The sequence below is a fragment of the Elgaria multicarinata genome, chromosome 3, assembly GCF_023053635.1.
Source record: "Elgaria multicarinata webbii isolate HBS135686 ecotype San Diego chromosome 3, rElgMul1.1.pri, whole genome shotgun sequence".
Lineage (NCBI taxonomy): Eukaryota > Metazoa > Chordata > Lepidosauria > Squamata > Anguidae > Elgaria > Elgaria multicarinata.
The window spans coordinates 23,441,044-23,467,198 of record NC_086173.1 but is presented as its reverse complement, the minus strand read 5'-3'; the positions used below and the strand labels follow the sequence as shown (position 1 = coordinate 23,467,198).

Here is a 26,155-nt window from a genome sequence, read left to right as displayed (position 1 = left end):
GTTAACCCCTTACTTCAGCCTTCTCCAACCTGATGCCCTCCAGATGTTTTGGACTACCACCCCCATTATCCCTAGCCAATGGCCATGCTGTGTGGGGCAGATGGGAGTTGTAATCCACAACATCTGTCCACAAAGACTTCAAAAGTGCAGGCGAGACAGCAGGGTATCCCCGACGCCTCCTGTACCACCAATATCGCCAAGCATTTCTCATACATCTGGAACAACAGTGATCAAAAGCATGCCTCAAAAATGTAATGTTATTTGAATAAAACATGCATACTATCAATCCCTTGGTATATTTGTGAGAATAATAAAGGATGGACATCATTTTTCTTGAGTGTGTGATAACTTAGAATTTAATTATACAAATATCACTCAGTGTTCAAAGGAAAAGATTTCTTTGATATCTTCCTTTTCCATCATATGGAATGCAGAATATTCCTTTACACACCAATATTTTCTCTCATCGGAATACACCAGAAGCAAAACAGATTTTTAAAATAATGAACAAATTTAATCGGTCCCATAGAAGATCCAGGCACTGATTTCAAGGGAGAACTGTCTCTTAAAACTGTGGCTTGGCTGTGATTCGTATTCCTATAAAGGAAGTCATACTTGCTTTCTACCTGGTTCAAAATATCTGCTAGCTTCAGATACAAATTGGAAGAATAGGACCCAACTTTAAAGTTTGTGTGTGTGTTCGTTTTTCCATGATCAAAGTTGACAAAAAGGTAGGAAAACAAGACAAAATGATGAAGCCAAAAAAATGCTCAATTAAAAAATGTAATTAAAGTAGCTTCAATTGAAGTATCTAGAATTTAACAGCAGCTATGTCTTTGGAACAGATGAAGCTGCTTTATTGTGGCCTATTAATCCAGTGCTGTCTGTTCCAACTGGCCGTGGCTCCCCAGGTCTGAAGCAAAGTAAAAGGTCTTTCCCATCCCTGTGAGATACCGTGCGAGCTAAATATGATGGCAGTAGGTCATTTTTTAAAAGCAAATGTCAACACCAGGCAGCCTTGTGCTCTTAATATGTTTTGGACTACAACTCTCATAAGCCCCAACCAGCATGGGCCAAAGGTAAGGGATTATGGGAGCTGTAGTCCAAAACATATGGAGGGGACCGGGTTGCCTACCCCTGGTTTAAACCAAGGTCTGCCCCAATGACTCACAGGTCGAGGGGTGAGGAGGGACTGATATTCAGAGCAATGGAGGTGCAGAGGTGAAGGAAGGTGAAGCTTCCCCAGAGCCCAGAGGTACAGAACCTTTTTCAGCCCGAGGGCAAAATTCAATTTCAGAGAAACTTGGGGGTGGGGGGGGCTTCACAGTCCAGTGGTAGATGAGAACCAAATGCAAAGGGGTGGGGCTTAATGGAAAGGGGTGGGGTCAAAGTATCAAAAATGCTGCCATATTGTAGCTTAAAGCTCTTACTGCCAGTTTGAAAGAGCTCAGAGAACCTCATATTGTAGGACCAGGGAAGACGGCCTGACAATATGACGCAGTTTCATGTAGCCCCAAAGGAGCAAGGATCCAGCCAAAAGCCAGCTTGTGAAGTATTGACCCAACCTACCAACTTTGACATCTACTGTGACATTAAGCATGGAGAGAATTTGGCATGAGCCATAAACATCCAGTGAGGCAGCAGGTACAAGAGGGGTCATAAGGTTTAGCACCGAAACACAAAATATATAGAGGATGGGCTTGAAGGCCAAATCCCAGGAAAAGTCCAGCCTTGGGCTTCAGAAGAATCTGAAGAAGTGGACTATGGGTACATCTCAAGAGTGCAAGCAAGAGTAGTGTTAAGCGGCAGTGAAAACGGGAAGTAGTGTTGACACTAGGAGATGCTTGTAGGTTCTGAACCCAAGCCAAAAATGCATCCAAAGTTATTGGCATTTCCAAAGGCCACGACGCCCAGGACAAGTTGAGATCTGGCAAAGGCCATCATCGTCTTCCCTGCATCTTGGTTCTGTCAGGAGCTCAGTCTGTGATGAGAGCCATCACACCGAGTTCCTCCAGTCTGGCTCTGATGATGGCATCCCAGCCCCTGTTAGCCTGGGGATTGCGAGGGGATGGATGCATGACCCCCTCTACCCGCACTGGAATCCCAGCAGCCGAGAGGGCCTTGCGGGCTCGCTGTTCGGCAAAGCGTCCCACACCGATGACCATAGAGACCCCCAGCACTTTTACAGCTTCGCACAGTGCGTCATCGCAGACCTGCAAGAGCTGTTCACGCTGTGCAGCTGGCAGGTCGGCCGGGGTCAAGTTGCGCCCACTTTGACCGACAAACAGCAGTGGGCAGTGGTTGTGGACGAAACAGTGACGGAAGAACACCTCGGGCTTGGCACACACGGAGCGGAAGAAGCCCCAGAAGCGGGCACCGCTCACCTCCGTCTGGGGGCACTCCAGACCCCGAATAGGTCTCTTTGGGTGCTCACACGCCGGCCTGTACACCTGTCCACATACATGGAGCCAGTCTCGGACAAGCTGCACTGCTCCAAAGGGCACCTGCAGGGGAGCAAAAACTGTCACAAGGGAATCACAACAAGTTTGGAAAAAGACCCACTCTATTTGAAGCAGGGGAGCGCAAAAGCCATACATCCCCAGTTCGTACCAAATTAGCTGTCGTGACTTCATAAGAACATAAGAAGAGCCCTGATGGATCAGACCAAGGGCCCATCTTGTCCAGCATTGTGTTCACACAGTGGCCGACCAGCTGTCGACCAGGAAATCCACAAGCAGGACACAGGTGCAATAGCACCCCAGTCCCTGGCATCTCCAGGTAGGGCTGGGAATGCCCCCTGTCTAAAAACCTGGAGGGCCTCTGCCAGTCAGTGTAGGCAATACTTAGTTAGATGGATTTAGGGATGGGGCAGAATTTTATTTATTTATTTATTACATTTATATACCGCCCAGCAGCCAAAGCTCTCTGGACGGTTCAATTCGCATTTTAATGTGAACCTAGCTAATTTGCAGTTCCCATCCCATCATGTGAATCGAATTTGGCATGCACACTTCACCAAAGGTTGAGATGCAATTCTCCATTCAAAAAATGCATGCAGAAATGTGGGCACTGGGGGAAAGTGCGCACATGCAGAAATGTGTAAATTAGTGAACCAAAAGTACAAAAACGCATCACATTAGAAAAATCACTTGCAGAAAAATGTGTACATTTGGCAACGTTTCATACAAAAATGTGTATGTCAAGAGGAATGAGCACAAAAATGTGCACGAGTTTTCGGGCTGACATGTGAAGAAAAAAACACATCAAAAACTCGTGTTTTAAGACTGACAAATATAAGATTGGCAAAATGAGACATTGAAATTGACAGATTCATCTGTCCCTAAATGAGTCAATGATCTGAACTGGTACAAACCAGGATACTGAGAGTGTTATTAAAGATTGCTAACTCCCTCAGAGAATTATAATTCCTAGGAATCCCACGGAAGTAGGAGCGACCATGAAACCACTTTGTCCATAGCGTGGACAAATGGCAGCAAACAGAAGCTGTTGTCTTGCTGCAAGCTACGACCTAATTCCTGCGTTATCGCAGCTTCTTTCACTGAAAGTAGACTCTCGGTTGGCCTTTAGCAGCATAGTGTCCACATACACGTTGTCGGGCTAAGTGCTTCTGGCATCCAGAGGAAAATCAGTCAATTTACACTTATACACCCACACATGTTTAAGTTGAGCCTTCGCAATATCTCAGCAAGCACTTTGCTGCACTATCAGTTCCCTACTCCTTTTCGTTCCTGGCATAACATCAAAGCAGAAATGGAGCTATCTCTCTTGGTGTTGACTCAGCTACGATGAGAGAAGACAGGGAATGTCAATTCCACCCACAAGGCATATGCCACATGCAGGAAAACGGGGAGAGATAACACGAAGTGTCCTGCAGGCCACAAACACACACAGCGTTGGGATTGTGCAGTTCACTCACATACAAGAATTAGCTAAACAGCCTTGCTCTTATCTGGAGCCATTTACCACCACCCACGTTACTTTTCAGGGATAGACAATCTGATCAGCACTAGAGATCGCATCAGAAGCAAATGAAGGAGTGACTGCACTTTTTCTATTACAGTCTTTTCTATTATAGCTATACCAGTTAGTTCCCTACGAATACAGTTTGCAGAAAATTTATTTATTTATTACGTTTTTATACCGCCCAATAGCCGAAGCTCTCTGGGCGGTTCACAAAAATCAAATCTAACTTAACTAAAGTGGTAGAGAGACTTTTAAATGTTATTGTGTTAAATTTAACAGCTGGTGACTTTCTTTCTAAGCAATAACTAAGCTTTGACTGGGTTACTTTTAACTACAGGTGTTCATGATTTGTTTACAGGTCATATGTTACTGGAATGCCATTGTACTTTAGCCTGCACCTGTGTTTATAAAGGTGTACAGTAACTTTTTTGTGTTCATATTTCATTTTGCTCTACTTTGCAATTAATTATGCTTGTTTAATTACATTTGACTTTTTTGATATTAAAAATAAAACTTCATAGTACACTCTTATAAAAGATAGTCTAATTCTTAAGAGGGGGGAAAGGTTTATGGACATAAACAAACTCCCGACTTTAAATTATACTGCATGTCAAGAACTTTCTAATGAAGTGCGTTTCATGGGAATTGGTCAGTGGAAAGGCAGTCAAAAAGGGATGACCAACTAACTCCTGACTTTGAATTATGATCAAATTTGGCTGGTGTGCTTAGCAAAAACAAAAATTAATACAGCAGGTGCTATGCTACTCTGGGTGGAGATGGAAGTATCACACATAACAATGTTTCCCAAATGTCTGACAGGTTAGGCACACTATTTTTCTAAATTACAACTAGAGGCTTATTTCATTCTCACACACACACACACACACACACACACACACACACAGGAACCTAGGAAGCTGCCTTGTAACTGAATCAGACCCTTGGTCCATTTAGCCTAATACTGATGACACTGAATGGCAGCAATGGGTTCTCCGGGCAGGAGTTTTTCCAGCCCTACCTGGAGACACCGAGGATTGAACCTGGGACCTTCTGCATGCAAACAGGTGCTCCTACCACTCAGCTATGGCCCCACCCACACCACCACCACTCCCAAAGTTCTGCCAAAATGTGTACTGGCCTGCTGGGGGCCAGCAGAAGAGGGTCAGGAAGCTCCACTCCTTCTGCAGCTGCCCACTACACTTCTCTGCTCCAACCCTCCTCTGCGAGCCCCACTCACCTGCACAGATTTCCTTCTCACCTAAGGCTACCAAGCTAGTGCTTATCAGTGGCCTCCAGAGGATGCTGGACTACAACTCCTATCATCCCCAAGCAATGTGGCCAATAGCAAGAGACAATGAGGACTGCAGTCCAATCCAACCGGGGACCCAACGCTGCAACCAAATTTAAAATTTACTGGTGTTTATGTGTTATTTACTCCTTTTTTCTTTTTTTTAGAATGCTGCAATATTTGAAACCGAGGCTTTTAAAGTATGTAGTTAAACTTGCATATTTATTTTTGTTTTGTTTTGTTAACACTTACAATAAAAATGATTTTCAAAACTTAATTTTTTTAATTTTTGATGCCAATTTGCATAGTTTTTTATGCCTCTTCATTTTACCCCACCTACGTTTAGGTTTTATACTATCTTTATCATAGAGAATATCTGATTTTTGTGTATATCACCCTTAAATTCTGATTCCATTTCTGCTCCAGGCTCCTGAAGAAGACCCTGAGATCAGCATTGGCAACAGAGAAGACCCAATTAAATATATCCTAGTGCTGAAAAGAATGGCGTGAATTCTCCAGCATTCAAACCATTTGCAAAAATTCACACTTATATTCTCCTAATGGTGCAACCCTAAGCACATTTCCTTGGAAGTAAGTCCTTCTCATTTCAGTGGAACAAACTCTTTAGTGCATTTAAGAGTCCAACTTATGCCTTTTTCTTTTCTTTTCTTTTCTTTTCTTTACCTTTCAAGATCCCAAAACTGTTGCATTTGGCTTTGTTTGTTCATTTGTTTAAAAAAAAACACCCAAAACTCAAAATCAAAGTGTGATCTTGGCAAGTTGCTATTTAACATCATTGCCTTAAAAATTAATCCGCAAAACATTTTAGAATGTAGGGGTTTTTTAACGACGGCCTTCTAAATTTAACAGCAAAAACTGTTTGCCATTCAAAATGTCAAAATCATTACTTGACGTTTGTGGATGATGATGATGATTATGCAAAATTCCATTTTTGATTTAAAAGTCATTAATTTCTTGCATCCAAATTCCACCTCTCTTCCAAGGGGATCAGAGTGGCATTTTATCTTCATAACAATCCTGGCAAGTAGGTTAGGCTGAAAGACAGTGACTTGTCCAAAGTTACCTCCAGAGCTTCACAGCTCGGCGGAGATTCAGAACTGAGTTTCCCCTTTTCATACTCCACACACTATTAACCAGATTGCCTCTTCTTCTCATGTAATATTTTAAACACATAAATGAATTGCAGAAGTCTTCGATGATCACAGGGTGAAAACAGACTGACATTTTAAAGGGAAGTCGCAGCAGAGCTTTATATCCACCACCACCCTCATCCCTGATGGATAGACTCATTGCAATTCCTCCACATCATTGGAACATGTCCAGAGAAGGCTGACAAAGATGGGGAAGGGTCTGGAGATGGCTCTGTTTAGCCAGGAATAAGGAGGACTAAGAGGTGATATGATGGCCACCTTCAAAAGTCTGCAGGGGTATCACATAGACATTAGGACAAACTTCCTGACTGTGTGAACTGTTCGACTGTGGAACAGACAGCCTCAAAAGTGGTGGGCTCATCTTCGCTAGAGGTTTTTAAGCAAAGGATGGATGGCCACGTATCTGGAACGCTGTGGATTTCCTGCTTTGGCCAGGACTTGGACTAGATAATCTTCAAGGTCCCTTCCAACACTATGATTCCACATGTTCAAGGGCCCTCTCTTGCCTACACTCACTTCATGTGCCCCAGGGCTGAGTTCTGGATTAAGAAGAGTGTGCTAGGTGAAGCCCTGGTGCAGATTAAATCCTGATCCTGTCAAGCTGAATTTACTCTCCCCACTCCTACCCCCTTCCTGGCTTGTCTCCTTACCCCAGTCTGGGCCATGCCAAAAGGCCCCGGGTTCATGCCGAGAAACAGCACCTCCTTGCGGGACTGGCAGTACCTCCGCACATAGTCCTGGTGGGGCTCCCAGGCATAATCCAGAGGGTTGTAAACATACTGGATGGACTCGGGGAAGGAGAGGTCCTTCAGGCGGACCACCTGCTCCCGCTCGATGCGGAGAAACTGTTCGGCCAAGCCACCCTCTTCCAAAGAGCTCATGGGATCCTCCGAGGCATTCATTGGACCCCCTCCGCCTGGCAAACGAGAAAAGCAGCGTCAAGGATAACTCATGGGAGATGGCTTACACAGCTACGCCATCCCCAAGATGTACACATATGCCCCATGCAAACAGAGAGGGGGGGATTCCAGATATGAGAAAGGATGTTTTAAAAAGAAGGATCTCAGGAAGCCGCTGGTGTTGAGGACAGTGCCTGAGCTCCAGTGGGTCCCCTCCCTCCTCTACCTTCTCACTGCCATGGTCACCAGCTGCTCTTGCTCCTCATCCTCGTTTTCACTATTGCTACCATTTGTTTGTTTCAGGGGCAGATGGTAAGTGGGCGAGTGGGCCGTGGCATCGGCAGCTGCTCCTCCTCACCACCACCATTGTCTGAGCCAGAGGCAGGTGAAAAACCAGGCTGCAGTGGTGAAGAGGAGCAGCAGATCTGGAACTCTCTTCCCAGGGAAGCTAGACTGGCTCCCTCCATGTTGTGCTTTAGCAGGCAGGCAAAGACCTTTTTGTTCTGGCAGGCCTTTGGCGAATAATTGGGACCTCTGTCTGTGCCAAGGACTTTTCAAACTGTCATAGGTTTAAATGTTTCAATATTGGAATATAATATATTTTTAACTTTGCAGGTTTCTATTTATAGGTTTTATAGGTTTCTATTTGTATGTTTTAAATTTTGTAATGCTGCCTTGAGGCCCAGCAATGGACATAAGCGGGATATAAATAAATATAATAATAAATATAATAATAACTCGTCAGTGGGCCCCTGCTGGGATGTGGGCCCTCAGCAGGTGCCCAACCATGCCTACCTTTGACGCCGGCCCCAGTGGAAGACCTTTTCCTAAGATCCTGGAGAGGCATGGCTAATCAGAAAAGCCAATAACAGGCTGGAAGGAAAAACGGGGGGCCCATTCAGAAGACACCTTAAACCATGGCTTTAACCATGGTGGTTAAGCCAGAAAGCAGGGCTGTGTTCAGAAGACACCTTAAATCATGGCTTTAACCACGGTGAATAAGGCTTTTTGCATTAAGCCATGATTTAAAGTGTCTTCTGAACACAGCCTGGCTTTCTGACTTAACCATCGTGGTTAAAGCCATGGTTTAAGGTGTCTTCTGAATGGGGCCACTCTGTTCTGCTATAAGACAGCGTCCCATTTGCCTAACAGGTACTAAAATAGGACTGTCTTGGTAAACAGGATCAGTTGAAGCATAGGCATACATTGTAATGAAATTAATTCCACTCTTGCTCTTCTTACCTGGCTGGTTCATTTCTGGAGAAGCCGGAGGACATTGCTGGAACCACACGACAACACTTCACATCAAAAGCATCTCGTGAGATGGGCCTTTTCTCCTGAACTGGAGAAACACATTGATTTTATTTCTGAAACCTCTTTCAGCTCTGGCATTTTGCCGTAGCAGAGAATGTTTCACATGTTTCTGAAGGAACGGAAAATATTAAATATGCCCTAGTTTCATAACAATGACTGGTCATTTGGGGTTTTTGTTTTAATTGTCAGCTCCCTTTCACTTAAGGGAAACCATTGCTTTTTGTTCAGGCATCTCAAAACAGGTTTTGCTATGATGCAATCAACGAATTTCTTTTTCTTTTTTTTAACAACTGGGAGCCAGGCGGTTTAACATCTGTATAACAGGCAGAAATCCAACAGGTGACACTTTCCCCCAAATGTAGGGGAAACTTCACCTGTTGAATTTCTGCCTGTCGTGCCCAAGGGCAACCCTCAATTGGTCAACAACTCTGTCCCCAAAAGCCAGCACCCAAAGGACCAAACTCTGCCTGCCTGCTGTTTTTCCTACCTCCTTCTGCCAGCCACCCCCCTGCTCCACCACAGGTGAAGCACCCTATATGTCACGCTCGATCCATGGCAGCCCATTCCGTAACTGCCTTACTTCTTACACCACTGAGCGGATGAGCGATTTCTATCACAGCTCTGCTTACAAGTGAACCAGGCGAGGCCTCCAAATATATTCCTCCACGGGGAATGTTCCTTTTATTGCCTTTTTTATTACCATAATTAGTAAAGCATTCACTCAAGATACAAAACATTACTGTAAATAACCTATAAATGCTCTGTGCTGTGATTAAAGAAAGACAACCACCTCCACACGTGTGCTCACTTGCAATCTCGGAAGGAGGGAAAAAACAAAACGAAACTGGAGAGCTGTACTTCAGCGGAGAGAACATTAACTTACAAAGGGCTCGTAGGCAGGTGGCTACTCAAAGTGTGCCTTCACTGGGACATCAATGCTACTCTTGGCTTATCCTTTATGCCAATTCCTCTTCAAAAAAATTCAAGATTTGCCTCCAGAAGGCTCAAATTCGTCATGAAAGCTAATGAAACAGGTCATTTGCAGCTATGTAAACATATTTGGAGCATGGGGACATAGGAAGCTGCCTTATACTGAGTCAGACCCTTGGTCCAACAAGCCCAGTATTGTTGACACTGACTGGCAGCAACGGCTCTCAGGCAGGATTCTTTCCTTGCCCTACCTGGTGAAGCCTCGGATCGAACCTGGGACCTTCCGCATGCAAAGCTTGTATCACACGGAGCTATGGCCCCTTTATTTTACATAAAATTCCATTCTGCTCTAAACTCAAGATGAGATTCAGAACTCGGGCTGAAAGAGCTTTTGTATCCCTGGTTTAGGGCTGTAAAGATAAGAACCAGCATCATGAATTGGGCCCAGAAACGAACTGCAAGCCAGTGTAGCTGGTATGAGACCGGCATTGTAAGGTCTACAAGGCTCACACCAGAAAGCCCGCTGTCTGCCACATTTTGCACTCACTGCAGTTTCCAAACGTGCTTCAGGGGAAGCTCCACATTGCTGTAATGCAAACGGGAATTGATTAAGGCACGGATCACTGTGGCTAGACCTGCGTTCTCCAGGAAGGGGCACAACTGGCACCAATAGCCGAAACTGTGCAACGAGACTCCTGGCCACCGCAGCCCCCTGACCCTCCTGGAGCAATGCCAGATCCAAAAGCGCTTCCAAACTGCAGACCAGATCCTTCAGAGAAGGACTGCAACCCCATCCAGAACAGGCTGTACCCCAATCCAGGACCGGCTTGTCTACTGACCAACAGAACCTCCGCCTTGCCTGGATTGAACTGCAGCCCGTTGGCTCATGTCCACTCTATCAATGTGCCCAGACATCAGTTTCGGACTTCCACATCCTCTTTAGAATCAGTTGAAAAAAAGAGATCAAGCTGGAGATCATCAGTGTAGTGATGGGGGCCAACACAAACACACTGATCTCCCCCCACAAACCAGCAGCTTCACATAGATGTTAAAAAGCACAGGGGACAAAATAGAGCCCTAAAGGAGCCTTCTAGGCCTTGTGTGCTGAAGCTCTTTTGGCCCAAGGGCTGAATTTCATTTCGGAGCAGCTCTCAGGGGGCATGTTCCAAAAAGGGCAGGGCCAAAGTCAAAAGGGGTGGGGCCAAAATACTAAGTCTCAGCTTATCTTAAAGTTCTTGTATCAGCCTTAGGACAGGCATGTCAGCCTTTGAGAATGGTGGGGGAAGGGGAATGCACAAAAGCAGGGAAACCACCAAACAATTGGTAGTTGCAGGAAAGGGCCATGCACCCATCTCCCGTCCTTTGAGATCATAGCTTAGCAGTAGAACACATTGTTTGCTTGCGGGAAGGCACAACCGGAATCCTTGGCATCTCCTAGCAGGTGATGGGAAAGACCACCTCTACCCAAGACCCTGGAGGGAGATGGTGTCAGTCAGACTAGATAAACAAATGGTTTAAGGAAGCTTCGTGTTAAAGGTACAAAAGCCCTGTCCACTTTTGCATCTGATCTCTCTCCTGGAAAAAAATATGGTGGGGCATAAAGTGCTTGTGCATCATAACACCCACTAACTGAAGAGCCAATGTGTTCCATGCATTACACTGTTGCTCCTGCCCATGCTGCTCCAATTCCAGAGTAAGCTAGCTAGGTACGCATGTATCACAGGCGCATATCTTCCTTCCTTTTGTGAGCCCAATAGCATTGGGAAGCCCTGCCAAATTCTTTGTGCCCATCTTTGCTAGTGCCATGACCTCTCCTGCAAACTACAAGACCCGTTCTCCTGTTTTAGGAATACAGTCTAAAAAAAGATCACGACAACTTAACTATACAATGCTGAGGCCTGATCCATCTTTTATCGCAAAAGCATGGGAGCCACTTCTCCATGGGTTGGCCGTACTGCTGATGCTGCTAGCAGGGGTGGGCAGCTTGTGGCCATCCGGATGTTTTGACCTACAATTCCCATCATCCCTGGACATTATAGCCAATTGTGAGGTATCATGGGAGCTCTATGCCAAAACATCAGGAGGGCCACAAGGTGCCCACACGTGCAGTGTGGGAACACTGTAGGCGTGGCCAGCACCAGCCCTCCAGGGTAGGCCATTGTGCCAAGCTACCCTTTGCACTTACACCATTTTTGACACCGCCTGCCTTTAATTAGCTAGCTCACCCAGAGGCTGGCAGGATCCCTCTGCTCTCTAGGTGTTTACTCAGGAGTAAGGCAGCTGGCTATGGCTCCAGCCTCCACTGGCCAGTTCTCAGTCTGTCTGTCTTTCCCTTTCCCAGTTCCTCATTTGGCACTCGGTAAGTGTAGCCCCCAATTATCTGAGTGGTTTAAGGGTAAACCATTCAACCCTTGAGGGGGAAATAGGGAATCCATTCACCCCAGTGGAGGCTGGTGTCTCCGGTGTCACTGTGATGGTGAATCTGCTATGGGTTTCAGTCAGAATTCTAAAGGCACTGTCCAGGGTACTTCTGCTTTGCACCTTGTATAGGTCCTTTAGAGCTCTGACTGAAACTTAGAGCGGATTCACTGCCCCAGTGACACCGAAGCCAACAGCTTCTACTGATCCACCCCAATAATCGAATTAACAAAAGTAAAGTTAAAAAATAGAACAGGGGAAGGGAAAGTAGAGAGTACTTGCAACAAAACAAGCAAACACACAAAAAATCCTGGTCTGTCTAAACATTACACCTCAGGACCGTGGGGCAAATCCAACCCTCAGAGATTCCCCAGATGTCCATACCCCCTGCCCCCCTCTCGAATGCTGAAGTTCTGATCATTTCCCAATTTTGTACTCTTTTCCCATTCTAAAATATTTATTTAAGCCTTTTACTTCTCCTAAGGCTTAGTTACTGGCAATAAAGGCTTTAAGCTAAAATATGCTGTGGCGAGGGGCAGTTTGCAAGTTGTGGATTTTGGCCCCACCCACCCCCTTTGCCACCACCCACCGCTGGAATGGGTCCCCTCCCCAAGAGCTTCCCCGAAACTGAATTTGGCCCTTCGGGTGCAAGAGGTTCAACACCCCTGCTCTACATGGAGTAAGCCAGGAGAGCAGCTAGACTTACGACAGGCTCCCTTGCTGGCTTCAAGCACAGCATCTCACATTGGCCCAGCAATGGGACCAGAGAAGGCGCCACTCAAAACGGGCTCTGTGCCAGGGGATCGGCCGATTGGCTGGAACTGACTTTGACTGACAGTCGCGGCCCATGGGCATCGAGTCACATAGGCAAGAGATGCCCAAGGAAGAGGCAATTAGTGATAGAGTTTACCTCACAAAGGTGGGAACTGGGCAGGGAAAGCCAATCCTTTCCTGCCAGGTAGCTTTGCAGTGTGGGACATGGCAGGATGCTTTGCACGAAAAGGAGGCTACTGCATCAGCCATTAGGCCCAGGGACCATATCCAGCCTGCCTGGGGTCCTAAGTTGGCCCTCCAGGCTTCCCAGAAGGCTACGCCCCTTTCCCCCTGAACGCCAATTGTTTGGTGGTTTCCTGACTTTTATTTATTATTTATTCATTTCATTTCTATACCGCCCAATAGCTGGAGCTCTCTGGGCATTTCACAAATAATAAAACCGCAAGGTACAGCATAAAATATAAAATAGGGAAGCTTAAAACCACAAGATAAAAGTACAACTAGAATAAAACTGAGCAGCGATACAGAGATTTAAAATGCAGAGTAGAGATTTAAAACAGAGTTAAAAGCAGAGTTAAAGCAGAGTTAAAAGACTAGGATGCTAAAATACTGGGGAAATAAAAAAGTCTTCACCTGGCGGCGGAAAGAGTGCAACGTAGGCACCAGGCGAACCTCTCTAGGGAGCTTATTCCACAGCCGGGGGGCCACAGCAGAAAAGGCCCTCTTCCGGGTAGCCACCCGCCTCACCTCCTTTGGCAGCGGCTCACGGAGGCCTTTTGTGCACTACCACACAATGCTAAAAGATCAAAATGCCTCTCCTAAGGCTTAATTATTGGCAGTAAGAGCTTGAAGCTAAAATATGCTGGTGATTTTGGCCCAGCACCTTTTGCCTTTGGCACTCTCCACCACTGGAATGTGACACACACACACACACACACACACTGAGAGCTTCTCCAAAATTGAATTCGGCCTTCCAACTAAAAGAGGTTCCCCACCCATGCGTTACAGGGACAGCAAAGCTGTCAGCTTCTCCAGGTTGCAGTGACAAAGGCAACACGCGTTCTGGCCTATCCCCACCATTATTCCATATACATTATTAGAGCAGCAGAGAATGAAAGCACAGTGAAGTAACTCTCATGCAACTGCAGGAATGCATAGAAGTCCTACTCTGATCCCCTCTAGTGTCCAAGATGAGTTTTGCACAGTCACCTCCACAATGTGCCGAGAGATAGCCCTGCGATGTGGAGAGCTAGCCCTTCTGTGACAATGCAGAACACATCACCCCCAATCCATCCATCTGTCATACAGACCATTTGGGTCAGTTCCACCACCAGCGCACACACACATTTCTGATAGCGCAGACCCAGCCTGCGCATGCACACCATTGCAGTTTTCACAGCAACCATGAGTGCAAGAAACTTGATCTTTTCATAAAACTGAAAGAACATGATTCTCAAAATGCTCTCTTAGAATCGATGCTGCCCCACAGATCTCAGCCATGTGGGGTTCCTATATTTCAGACTGGGGAGAGCTGTGCAGAAAAGGGTTAGGAACAAACCCCAAATTATTGGTGACAGAATTGAGAGGAAGGGGAAAGCCCAGGTCCAGTTAATCCACCTTTTCGTTAGAAGGACGGCATGTGAAAGTGGGGCCTCCCTCTCTTCGGTCTATTTCAAATCCTCAGAAGGAACTTCATCTCATAAAAGGCCATGGCTGCTGGGAGATTTAATTGCCTCGCCAACTGCACAGGGTATAAATCTACGGAGCTCTGGACGTTAACAGCCTGAGAACTCCACGCTCCCAGAGCACAAATTAACAACATCCCATTCGCCTGGCAGTGGAATCCCAGCATGCCTGAGCATTTCACAAGCGGCTGGGGAGAAGGGAGTGGGGAGCAGCAGGGTATTTCCCTACAAAGGGTCATTCAAGGGGTTGCATTTCCTCAGCAGGTGAGCAGGATTGTCCTGGCCTTGAGTTTCTATGGGACAACTTCATCTACCCTTCTGTACCCAGCGCAAGGGAACATTCACACGCTCAATCAGTAGGATGGGAATGGAAGAGAAGCATTCTGCTGAAATATGGAAAAACAGGGAGCACGGTGGTGATGAGAAAGCCCTCTCAGTCATCATTTATTTAGTTAGTTTACAGAGAATTGAAATCATGATCCACAGCATGCCCACCAAATGTTATTAGGTAAATACATGGAACCCAGTTTGGTATGGCACTAGTTTTGGGGTTACCACATTTTTTTTATGGACCGGGGCAAGTGAAGCTTTACCTGTTGAATTTCTGCCAGTTGTGTAGCTGTTAAAGGCATAGGGCCTCTGTCCATAAAACAAAGTAGCACCATTCCTAGCACTGGAGCTGTGCCTGTTCAGTTACATCTTTTTGGGTGACAAAATGCCAACTTTGTTCTATTTCAACAAAGCCTAGCAAGTATCCTAGCTAGCATCCACTGAGATTTTTAATTTGTTAAGTTGTAAACTTGGAAAACGACAACATTAGTGATATAGATTTGTACAATGCTATGAAATGGAAGTATGACCTCCATGACTAGATTTCACACATGCTGCAAAGCACTGTTACACCTCTCACCCTCTAATGGTGTGCAAATGTGAAAGACACAGATGCAGTTTTAAGTGTGCTTGCCAACTAGGTTCCTTTAAGTGATTGATCACCATGTAGCAAGGAGGATTTACAATCGCATTTCAACCATCCTTGAGTGGCATTTTGTTGGTAGAAAAATGGAGTACAAATAAAAATCAATCAATAAATACTGAATCCCAGGATGGACTCTGGTGAAACTGACAAGATTGGGGGAAACTGTTGACAAGTTCACTGGCAGAGGAAGGCTGCTGCTTTCCCCCACACACAGACACCCCCCCAAAAATATCTGCACCAGCACTAGTGGATATGCTGATACTTCCTTTTACTTTGTTTTTGGAGGAGAAAGAAGAAGTGAAAATTGCAAGCTCCCCAGCTTCAGTTACATCAGAGGCTGGCAGAGGAAAGGTTGAAGGAAATGGGAGTTGGTTAAATTTACACGTTTTCCCTGACCATGTCTGCTTCACCAGAGAGGGGTACTCAGACAGGGACACTGGTAAACGCCTTTCCCCTCTACCAAGGTTTGGTTCCAGATTTAGGCTTGATCAACTGTGCTGACCTCCTTACCCCCTCCTTCCCTCAGCAGCCTGTCAAACCGCCTGAAAATGTTACACAGAGAGTCAGGAGACCCTGTTGAACGGGGTGAGCAGCAGGGGGGGAGGGGATCCCCAAAAATTGGGCAGAGAGACCTTCTGTGAGCGTAGCCCTTCCTCTCATGGAAGGCAGATCCTAGCTCCAACCCCTTGATTATTTCCTGGGAAACAAGAGGGAAGCAGAAATGATGGGAACAAGAGCAGAGCAGGTAATGCAGAAGCCTGGGTTCTACACTGCCAGGCTGTCATCAACCATGTCACAATACATCTGAATCTAGCCACACAGGCCAGTTTGGAGCTGAGTAGCCAAACTGGTTGGGGAGAAAACGTCCTACAACTTGGAGTTACTGGGAGTTGTAGGACTGTTCTCTGTCTAAACATTCATATAGGATTGCACCCTTAAAGCAGAAAAGGAAAAATATGTGAACAGTGGCAATGCACGTTGAGTGAAGCAGGGGAACTTTCCCAACTGATCAGGAAAACGCTTAAAAATCTGTGTGTGATTTTGTCCTCAACGCCAGTACACATGTTTCTTCCAGCCAGGTGGTACGGAAAAGAAATGTTGAAGTTAAGGAGTTCCAAAATTCCTCAGCAAGGCTTGTCAGCTACCAAACCCCATGGGACTAGCTTGTCCACACTTGCTCTTTTACTCCACTGGTCTCTCATATAATGTAAAGCAACTGCATCAGTTTCCATATGGCAAATATGGGAGGGTATGTCAGAGCAATCAATACATCTAGATGCCTCTCCAGATTCCACCCAGCCTGTTGTATGATCACTGGCATGCAAATTAGAATCATATATCACTGTGCACTTCAACATTTTCCTTTATTTATTTGTTTTAAAAAATAAAAACCCACCCTGGTTGGCAAAGCTCAACCATAAAGAAAGCTGCCAGCTACAAAATGGTTGGGACACCTTACTGAGAGCCAGTGCGGTGTAGTGGCTAAGGTGGTGGACTGGGAGTCAGGAGATCCGGGTTCTAGTCCCCACTCGGCCATGGAAATCCACTGGGTGACTTTGGGCCAGTCGCAAACTCTCAGCCCAACCTACCTCACAGGGTTGCTGTTGTGAGGATAAAATGGAGAGGAGGAGGAGGAGGAGGTACACCGCCTAGGGTTCATTGGAGGAAGAAAAGGTGGGATATAAATGCAATAATAATAACAACAACAACAACAGTCTACCATCTTCTATAGAACTCTCAAAACAACTGGATGGCTGATTATGAAGCAGACCACCTCACAAATGAAAAGCAATGAAGGGAATACTGTGAAGTACAACAGATAGGGGAAGCATGGGGAGAAAGGGTGTCCATTACAGTTATAGTAAGCTACGGCTGCTTCTGTTATACAACATGATTTAGTCTACTCTGCCTGCTCTTACAAAGCCATGAACCATGTGCCTTCCACCACACCCTACAAAGTGTTTACCTAGAGCAAGAGTGGGAACTGTGCCACTCCACATGTATGTATTTATTTTCTTTGTAATAAATGTTACCCAGGTCATCCCATGAAGCTGATTGGTGGGAGATTCAGGACAGATAAAAGAAAGTACTACTTCACCCTGCACACAGTTAAACTACGGAATTCATTCCTACAGGATGCATAGTGATGGCAACCACTTTGGATGACTTTAAAAAGGGATTAGACATCTTCATGAAGGATAAAGCTATCAATGTCTACTAGTCCTGATGGCTATATGCTACCTCCGTTATCAGACGCAGTATGTCTATGTACAGTTGCTGGGGAACATGGATGGGAAGGTGCTCTTGCACTCATGTCCTGCTTGTGGGTTTTCCATAGACAGCTGGTCAGCCACTGTGTGAACAGCATGTTGGACTAGATGGACCTTGGTCTGATCCAGCACAGCTCTTCTTATGTTCTATACCACACAATAACCAAAGCTCTCTGCATGACTCACAACAACATAGTTAGACTACATGTCACTGGCCATGCTGGGTGAGGCTGATGGGAGTTGGAGTCCAAAACTTCTGGATAACCACAGGTTCTCCACCCTGATCTAGAGCTCAAACCAACATTAGCACACCTCCTCTCCCACCTCTCCTAGAAGCAACCCATGAGCATTTGCTAATGTGGGCAGGGTGGAGAATTCAAATGGCATCTCTGCATGGTGCCTCAAGTAGATTAGGCGCACCCACCAAAATCCAAATTCTGTAAAGGGCTTCATCCTGCATAGTACTCAATCCATCCATACGGTTGATGAGGAATAATTAAAATGCTCTTGGAAACTGATGCTGATTAGTTCCCCCACCTTGTGCATATGGTATTATCAGGAAGAGTGTAACTGCCTTGTCCAATGACACTTACTGAACTTCCAATTGTGCGTCCTTCCCTTTATGGACACATGGAGTCTCGCGTGCACACACCCAAGTTTCCCTCCTGCTTATTGAGTTTAATACTGGTGATTTACAACAGTGGGCTTTCAAGAATCTGGGTAGCACCAGCACGGCTACCATGAGCCTTTCATAAAGGAGATACACCGAATTGACCCACCAAAAGCGAATATGTTTGTATGATTTAATTCTGTTGTATGTCACCTTCAAACTTTGAGAAAGGCATCCAAGAGAAGATGATGATGAACTACATATATGGCCACTGTTTTCTTGTGGCCATGATCCTGTAGTGTGGTTGGCTTAAGCAGCCCAGAGACAGACAAGCCAGGCTATCATGTTGCTTGATATATTTGAGGAGGGTAGGGAGGGGCAAAGGGGGAAGTGCAGAAGGATCCCTGAGAGCCTTTCAATATTTTGTTTTGGAGCCAGGTGATAGGGAAGGCAGGGAAGGCTTTCACTACTTGCATTCAGCTCAGCATGAGCTTGGACACCTTTGAGCTCTTTCTTTTTTTACTGGAGTTCTCTGGTAAACCGCTATGGTTGGGCAAATTCCATTAAGACTACTCAAATTAGTAGCCACAGGGGGAAAGGCAACGAACGTGTATATAGAGCATAATAGCGTCCTGAGAATCTCAGCCGACTGTAAATGGGAAGGTTTCTATCCCTCATGGTTGAACAACAGTCTTTGTGCTTCAACCACTACAGAAAGTATTGCAGGGAGGTCAGAATAGCCAAAGACATTCGGTGTCTATTAGCCGGTATTAATAGTAAAGGAACCTCCATGTTCAGAAGCAGTATACCTCAGATTACAAGATGCTACAGACCTAGTACAGGAAACAACTACCACCATCATGCCCTAATTGTGAACTTCCCATGGGGTTGCTTGGCCGGCTACTGCTTGGGACAAGACCGCTAGACTTCTGGTGTGCCCCTGCAAGGCGGCTTGTTCCGTTCTGATTTTATCCAAGGCGCTTCTCATCCTGGCCAAAGGGGAAATAGCTTTGCGAACGCTGAGCAAACGCTAATCCTCCCATTTCGGAACACTTTTCAAAACGAAAGAGCACACAGTCGCCCTTCTCTCTCCCCCCTTCCCACCCCCCTCCCCCGAATCTTCTTTTCCCACCCGCTATTATTTTCTCCCGTTTCCCCATCATCTCTGCGATTAGCTTACCTGCAATCCCTGGTTCACACCACACTTCCTGTGCAGTGGCTGCTGGAAGCTGTAGTCTTTTTTATTTACGCCAGTTAAGTGAACTCTTTCGCCTCGGCACTACAACTCCCAGAAACCACCGAGTAAACACAGCGAACTTGCGAGATCTCTGAGGAATACAGTTCCTGTGAACAAGCGGAAGGAGGAGCGAATTGGATTAGAATGGGTGTGTGAACGCGAGATTCCATGTGTCCGTAAAGGGGAGGGCGCATCTGTTCACGTGCAGAGTTCCTTATCTTCCCAAATACTTCTCACATCCGCATTATTAGGATCAAAAACATTCAGGCTGCAAGATTATCAGTAATACCATTTCCCCCCCTTCCCAGCCACTTCCCATTGTTGTTTATTCACCCAGCCTGAGGAAAGCCACTTCATTGCTTAGTGACTTTTAAGTTCCAGTCCTATACCCCCGCCTGGTGCCCGCCAAATGTTTTGGACGCCATCTCCAATCAGCCCCAGCCAGCTTAGCCAATGTGGTTCAAAATATCTGGGGGTGGGTGGGTGCACAGGTTAGGGAAGTCATTTATTTATTTATTTATACATTTATATCCTACTTTATCCCCGTTTTGTAAGAAGTCCAAGATGGCTCACATGGTTCTCCTCTCCATTTTATCCTCACAACAATCTTGTGAGGTAGATTAGGCTGAGAGTCAGTGACTGGCCCAAAATCACCCTGTGAGTTTCATGGCCGAGTGGGGCCTAGAACCCAGAGCTCTCGAGTCCCACTCCAACCACTACACTGGCCTATACCCACTTGCCTGGAAGAAAGCCCTATTGAACTCAATGGGCCTTACTTGTGATTAAAAAAACTAGGGGTGGGGTGTTAATTGGTCAGAATAAAGGTATAGTACCATGCAGTCCTTTTTAGGTTAGAGGGTCTGTGGCTTCTGATCCAAACAGGTAGCCTTCCGTCCTCCTGTGATCTCCTTTCTTACCAATGCAAATAACCATAAAAACGCAGTGGATTGGATCCAGACAAGTCATTCTATGGGTATTTCCAGACAGGACTTCTAGTGCTGCCAGTCAGAAGGCAACAAAGCTATTCTGTCTTTTCCTCCTTAATGGATTTTCTGCAGTAAGAAAAGAGATAGAAGAAGCACTGAGGAGGGCTATGAGTAGAAGAAGTTATTTGGATCCCCCATAACATCTATGAATGAGGCAGGGTGATGGCACCATAAAAGCCTTGTCTGGAATTACCTTTAGAGTGGACCTGTTGAAATCAATAGGACTTAAGTTAGGCATGACTAAGCATGCTTCCAGACGGAGTGCTCTCCCAGCACCATTGAAAAGGCAGTATGTCTGCATTTTCCTCTTTAATGGATATATTCTGGTAAGAAAGAAGATAGAAGCAGCAGGAGGAAACATGAGGGTTACAATTTGAACATGATGTCATCTGGACACCTTGTAAAATTCTGTGAATGAGGACGAGCAATTGCACCATAAAATCCTCCTCTGGAAGCACCCTACCTTAAGTCCAATTGATTTGAATGACTGTGCTCTAAAGAATGACTAAGTTTGCACATAATCCAATGATGTCAGAAATAAAACCAGATACTGATCTGATTACATTAGAAAGAGAACATGCAGGCATGTAAGAGAGGACTGGAACGTTTCAGTTTGTGCTGTAATACTACACATGCTTACTAATATTGAGCAAATTGTATTGACCAAAATTGGATTTACTCCCAAGCGAGTGTGTGTAGGATTGTAATCCTGCAGTCTGATGCTATCTATCCATGTTATTCAGAACTCCCACTGAGTTTGACCTGGGATTGGAGCCTAGTTCTATGCACGTTGTCTTGGAAGTTACATTCCACTGAATTTAATAGGATTGACTCCTGAGTACTATTTTGTTGTTAGTTATTGGGCTCTGTTCACATCTGTCTTTTTCTGAATTTCCCCTTCTCCCTCTGAACATTGTTTGAGACTGGCAGGCAATCATATGGCAGAAATCCTCTGATCTGCATAGATGATGGGTCCCACCAACTGGTACTTATGGCTTATTGCTATTATTATCAGCATTTTGTGTTGAATTTTATAGGAGCACGTTTACAGCCCATAACCATGCCAGTCATATTAACAATATGCTCCAACTATGAAAATCTATCCCTTCTCACACTAACCCAAAAGTGTCCCCTCATTGATCTACAGCAGTAATTCCCACACTGTAGGGTAAATTTTGCATTCCATACAAAAGCATGCGACAAAGCCCCGATGGCCACTTTTTGTAAGGATACAGAAGGGGGGATGCTTAATCCTTCAATTCAAAGTTGCCCCTATCCAAAGTTTTTTTAAAAAATCTGCTTTCCCCAAGCCCTGCAAGATTCTTGATACTTGTGAATGAGAGTAAAGATGTGCCTATAACTGTGACAGGGAAAGCAGCATTGCAGAGTGGGTGCACTTCTGTCCAGAAAAATTACCAGGGTGGTGGTGTGATTTAAGTATTCTCTCACCAATTTGCCACTTCTCTGCTCAAAATCATTCATTCCTAAAGTTGTTTCTCAACTTTTTTTAAAAAAATTAACAATTGGGGCTTTATTCCATGCATTTAGCTCAGTGGAAAGTGGCTGCCATCTGTGTCTCTGTATGATTTACTGCTCCTTCTAATCATCTTCCATTGGGAATGGGTAATTTTGTCAAATGTTTGAATCAAATGGGATTGGATCATTCCATTATTATTATTTATTTATTTATTTATTTATTTATTTATTTATTTATATAGCACCATCAATGTACATGGTGCTGTACAGATAACACAGTAAATAGCAAGACCCTGCCGCATAGGCTTACAATCTAATAAAGTTGTAGTAAACAATAAAGAGGGAAGGAGAATGCAAACAGGCACAGGGAAGTGTAACTCCAATTATACAGAGACAATAGAATGATCCACTTTGAAAGGAAGCTGCCCACTGTGATTCTGCATGAGTCACTGCTCTTCCAATCAGGAGGCATGCCCTGAGTAGGGACTCCCAGAGAATACCGTATTTCTTCGATTCTAAGATGCACTTTTCCCCCCATATAAACATCTCTAAAAACAGGGTGTGTCTTAGAATCGCGGGTGCGTTTATTATTTCTTAGAATCAAAGGTTTTTTTCTGTTGGCGGTACTGAAATTAGTGTGCATCTTACAATTGATGGTGTCTTCGAATCGAAGAAATACGGTAATAGGCAGTGGTATCAACAGACTATGAGTAAATAATCCTTACTCTTTAGCATTCTACAAAAATATACCTTTTCTGGTGTGAAAGTGAAGCGTGCTTCCAATTTAAATGTAGCTACCAGAAACTTGCAACCAGCATTGACCTATACACATACACACACACACACCCCTGTTGTCCCGTTCATGATTGCACAGCAATACTGAATGGCTTCCCCGCTGCAAGTTCTGTTGAATTTTGCTACAGGTTACAGGTACAACATGACTAGCAATGCCAAACCAAGAGCTGCAGCTAGGTAATTCTAGGCCCTGGACTTACTGGTCTTATGCCCTCCCTCTTTAGATGGCCCTGTGTATTACTTCAATTTGTGAGCCACATGACTTCACAAATCGTACCCAATTCAAAGTGCTGGTGGTATTTACATTCAAAGCCCTACATCGCTTTATCTGAAGGATTATCTTCTCCCATATATACCTGCCCAGACCCTATGATCATCTTCAGGGGTTCTTTTCCAGGAGCCCCTGCCAAAGGAAGTGAAGTGAGTAGCTACCAAGAAGAGGACCTTTTCTGCTGTGACACCCCAGCTATGGAATGAGCTTCTTAGAGAGGTTTGCTCGGGGCTACATTGTACTCCTTTTTATTTTCCCACCATTTTAGCATTTTAGTGTTCTAGTCCTTTCATTCTGCTGTTTTAAATCTGTATTTTAAATCTCTCCATTGCTGCTAGGTTTTATTCTGGTTGTACTTCTATACTGTGCTTTTGAGCTTTTATATTTATATTGATTTATGCTGTACCTTGATATTTTATTTTTGTGAACCACCCAGGGAGCTTCAGCTATGGGGCGGCATTGAAATGTAATAAATAAATAAAACATTTTTGTTCTCTCCCACCATTCCATTTTCCACCTTTTACATCTTCTACATTCCTGATATGTTACAGAAAAAGGGAGGGAAACCTTTCTTTTAAAAAGGAAATACTCTGAGCATGTGCCATTTTGCATTATAAACCTATTTAAATCTGAGGACTGTCATGACTATCAGAATAAAAGAAGCAGAAGTTGTTTCTGCTACCCACATTTACTTGGGAATAAGCACCATTTCATTGTAGAAAGGGATAATGAATTTTTAAAGTAAAGATCATCTGTCATAATCTACCTGCGTAGCCAGTCACCCCAGCTATACAAAATTTTGCTTTGGTGTTTTGTTTTGTTTTTAAAGAAAGGATAACGTGGCAAGCAGCGAGAGCCACAGCATGCCCACGCTGGCCCAGGTGCTGACACCAGGACTGTTTGCTGAAGTCCCCATCACCTGCTACACTCTGGGTGCTCATTTGGGCCTTCACTGCCCCACTGAAAATCACTTCTTCCCCCTGATTCTGTTGAGTTTTCTCTTGTAAGTCCTTCGAAGCACAACCTCAAACTGTTTGGCTAGGTCGAGATAATCATCAGAATGAACGTTGGTTACCGCAGAGTGGAACAGAGCCTGCAAAAATAGGAAATGGTTAGAAAATCCTATGGGGGAAACCATATTAAAGCCCACGTGAAGAATGCAACCCTTATTGTGAAATGACAGGTTCCCCCCGCCCCGCCCCCAAGTCAGGGCTGTACAGCAGTTCTCATTCTCCAAACATCCTCATACTGGAGAGAATCCAGAGAATGGGAGTGTGTTGGTCTGCACATACTGCCTTTTTCTCCCCTACATTCCAGAATAATCCCCTCCCCAGACCTGATAATGAGCAGAAGTGAATGGATCTCATTATTGCTTCTGTCAACACTCAAGCCTTATCGGTTCTGTCGTAAGAGACTCCAGCTCCGTTCTCTCTCTCTCTCCCCAGACACAGCCCCTTGCGGGCGGGTTGCTAACAGTAAGTAGGCATTTAAAAGGATCAGAGCTGCGAGCCACTCCAAGACACAAATATTTTGAAGGGGCAGATACCCTCCTGGCCTCTCGAGAGCGGCTCCTCCAGGCTTGTGCCATCCCAAAGTAATGACAGGCAGGCCGGATGAGTGAAAGAACATCTGGCTGTGAGGGACAGCCCAGTGGTAGAACGGATGCTTTGTCCTCAGTGGAAAGTCTTGGCTTCCACCCTTGCTATCTCTAATTCAACATACCTCAGTGGTAACAACTTCTACACGAGAACTTGGGGGATTGGGCTCAATGGACCACTACGCAGCTTCCTATGTCAAAAGTTAGAATGACAGAGAGTGTCATCACACAGGAAAATCGTATTTGCTTACTGTTACTTTTCTGCCCACGAATTTCTCCCTCATTACTTCCTCTTTTGAAAGAGGAAGTAAACACTAGGGATGTGCTCCGATTAGAAGCGTAGAAGCAGGAGCGAATTGGCCTGCTCCGCCATGCCCAGAGGCGGAGTAGAAGCGGACGAGGGACCTCTAGAAGCAAGGCGAAGAGAAGCGCCATTTTCGGAGTGCTTCTCTTTCCGCGGACCGATCCGATCGCCATTTTGAAACATTTCGCCCATAGGATTGCATTGCGGAAAAGAAAAGGGGATAACTGTGTTGTTTTTGAAGCTATCTTTCTGAAACTTCTTGTGCTTAGAGAGTCATGGCTGGGGGTCATTTTGAGCCTACTCTCAGCTCTCTGCATGGTGCGGTTCGCTTGCTAGAATTTTTTTAAAAAACCGGCAGGGAAAATACCTTTTCCAAAGGGCTGAGGGGCAGAGTCAACTCCTGGTCATGATCACATGATCCCAAAGTTGGAGGAGGGGATAGGCAAAATGGGTAACTTAGGATTCTGGGAACTTCTCTTTCTTATTCTGAATGGACTTTTCCCATTGTTTTTTAAAACAGTAGCCCCACCAAATGCACAAACACAACCTGAAATCATATACTAAGCCAATAATAAGAGAGCACTGCTACCCACCCTAACTTTGGGGAACAACTGAAAAGATGTGGTGCAAGGGGATGAGCTCCCCTAGGGCATGCCATGTGGACGTGCCCCCACTCTCTCCTGTACTTGGAGGGCCATCAGAGCCCTCCAAAGAGAGTAACCCGGTGGAGCAATGCCTATCATGAGTTGAACTGAGAGCGTTGCTTCTTAAAAGACTGGTGTCACTAGGACCAGTCAAATTGGCAGATGCTTCCCCCTCCCCTGGGCATGTCCCCCTCTTACTGGTAAAAGACAGATATAGCCTTTTTTAAAAAGTTCTTCTTGTTGTTTATTCAGCAACACTGCTGCTTTTAATTCCATCCCTCCTTCGTTTATTTATTTATTTATTCCATTTTATATGCATTACTGGCTTATCCTTGGCTCACTTCCTTATGCCCCCAGAAATGTCTGCTGCCTGCCTGCCTTCCTTCCCTCCTCTCCTGCCCGCCTGGCAGGGATGGTTTGTGTCTGGCTTTGACTCAGAGGAGAAGTCCTTCCTGCTTTCACTTGGAGTTTTGGAAGTTCCAAATCCATTTTTCAAGTGTGGAAGAAGATTCATATTAGGTTGAT

The 26,155-nt window shown here is 45.2% G+C and overlaps 1 protein-coding gene across 1 annotated transcript; it reads right to left on the bottom strand.

Moving 5' to 3' along the window:
• Positions 1 to 280: 280 nt before the first annotated feature.
• SMUG1 (single-strand-selective monofunctional uracil-DNA glycosylase 1) lies at positions 281 to 8,734 on the bottom strand. The gene is made up of 3 exons (XM_063123111.1): positions 8,586 to 8,734; positions 7,095 to 7,360; positions 281 to 2,504 (listed from the first exon to the last, which is right to left on the bottom strand). The coding sequence occupies exons 1-3, from the start codon at positions 8,596 to 8,598 to the stop codon at positions 1,977 to 1,979; spliced, it is 807 nt and encodes a 268-aa protein (XP_062979181.1). The 5' UTR covers positions 8,599 to 8,734; the 3' UTR covers positions 281 to 1,976.
• Positions 8,735 to 26,155: the final 17,421 nt, after the last annotated feature.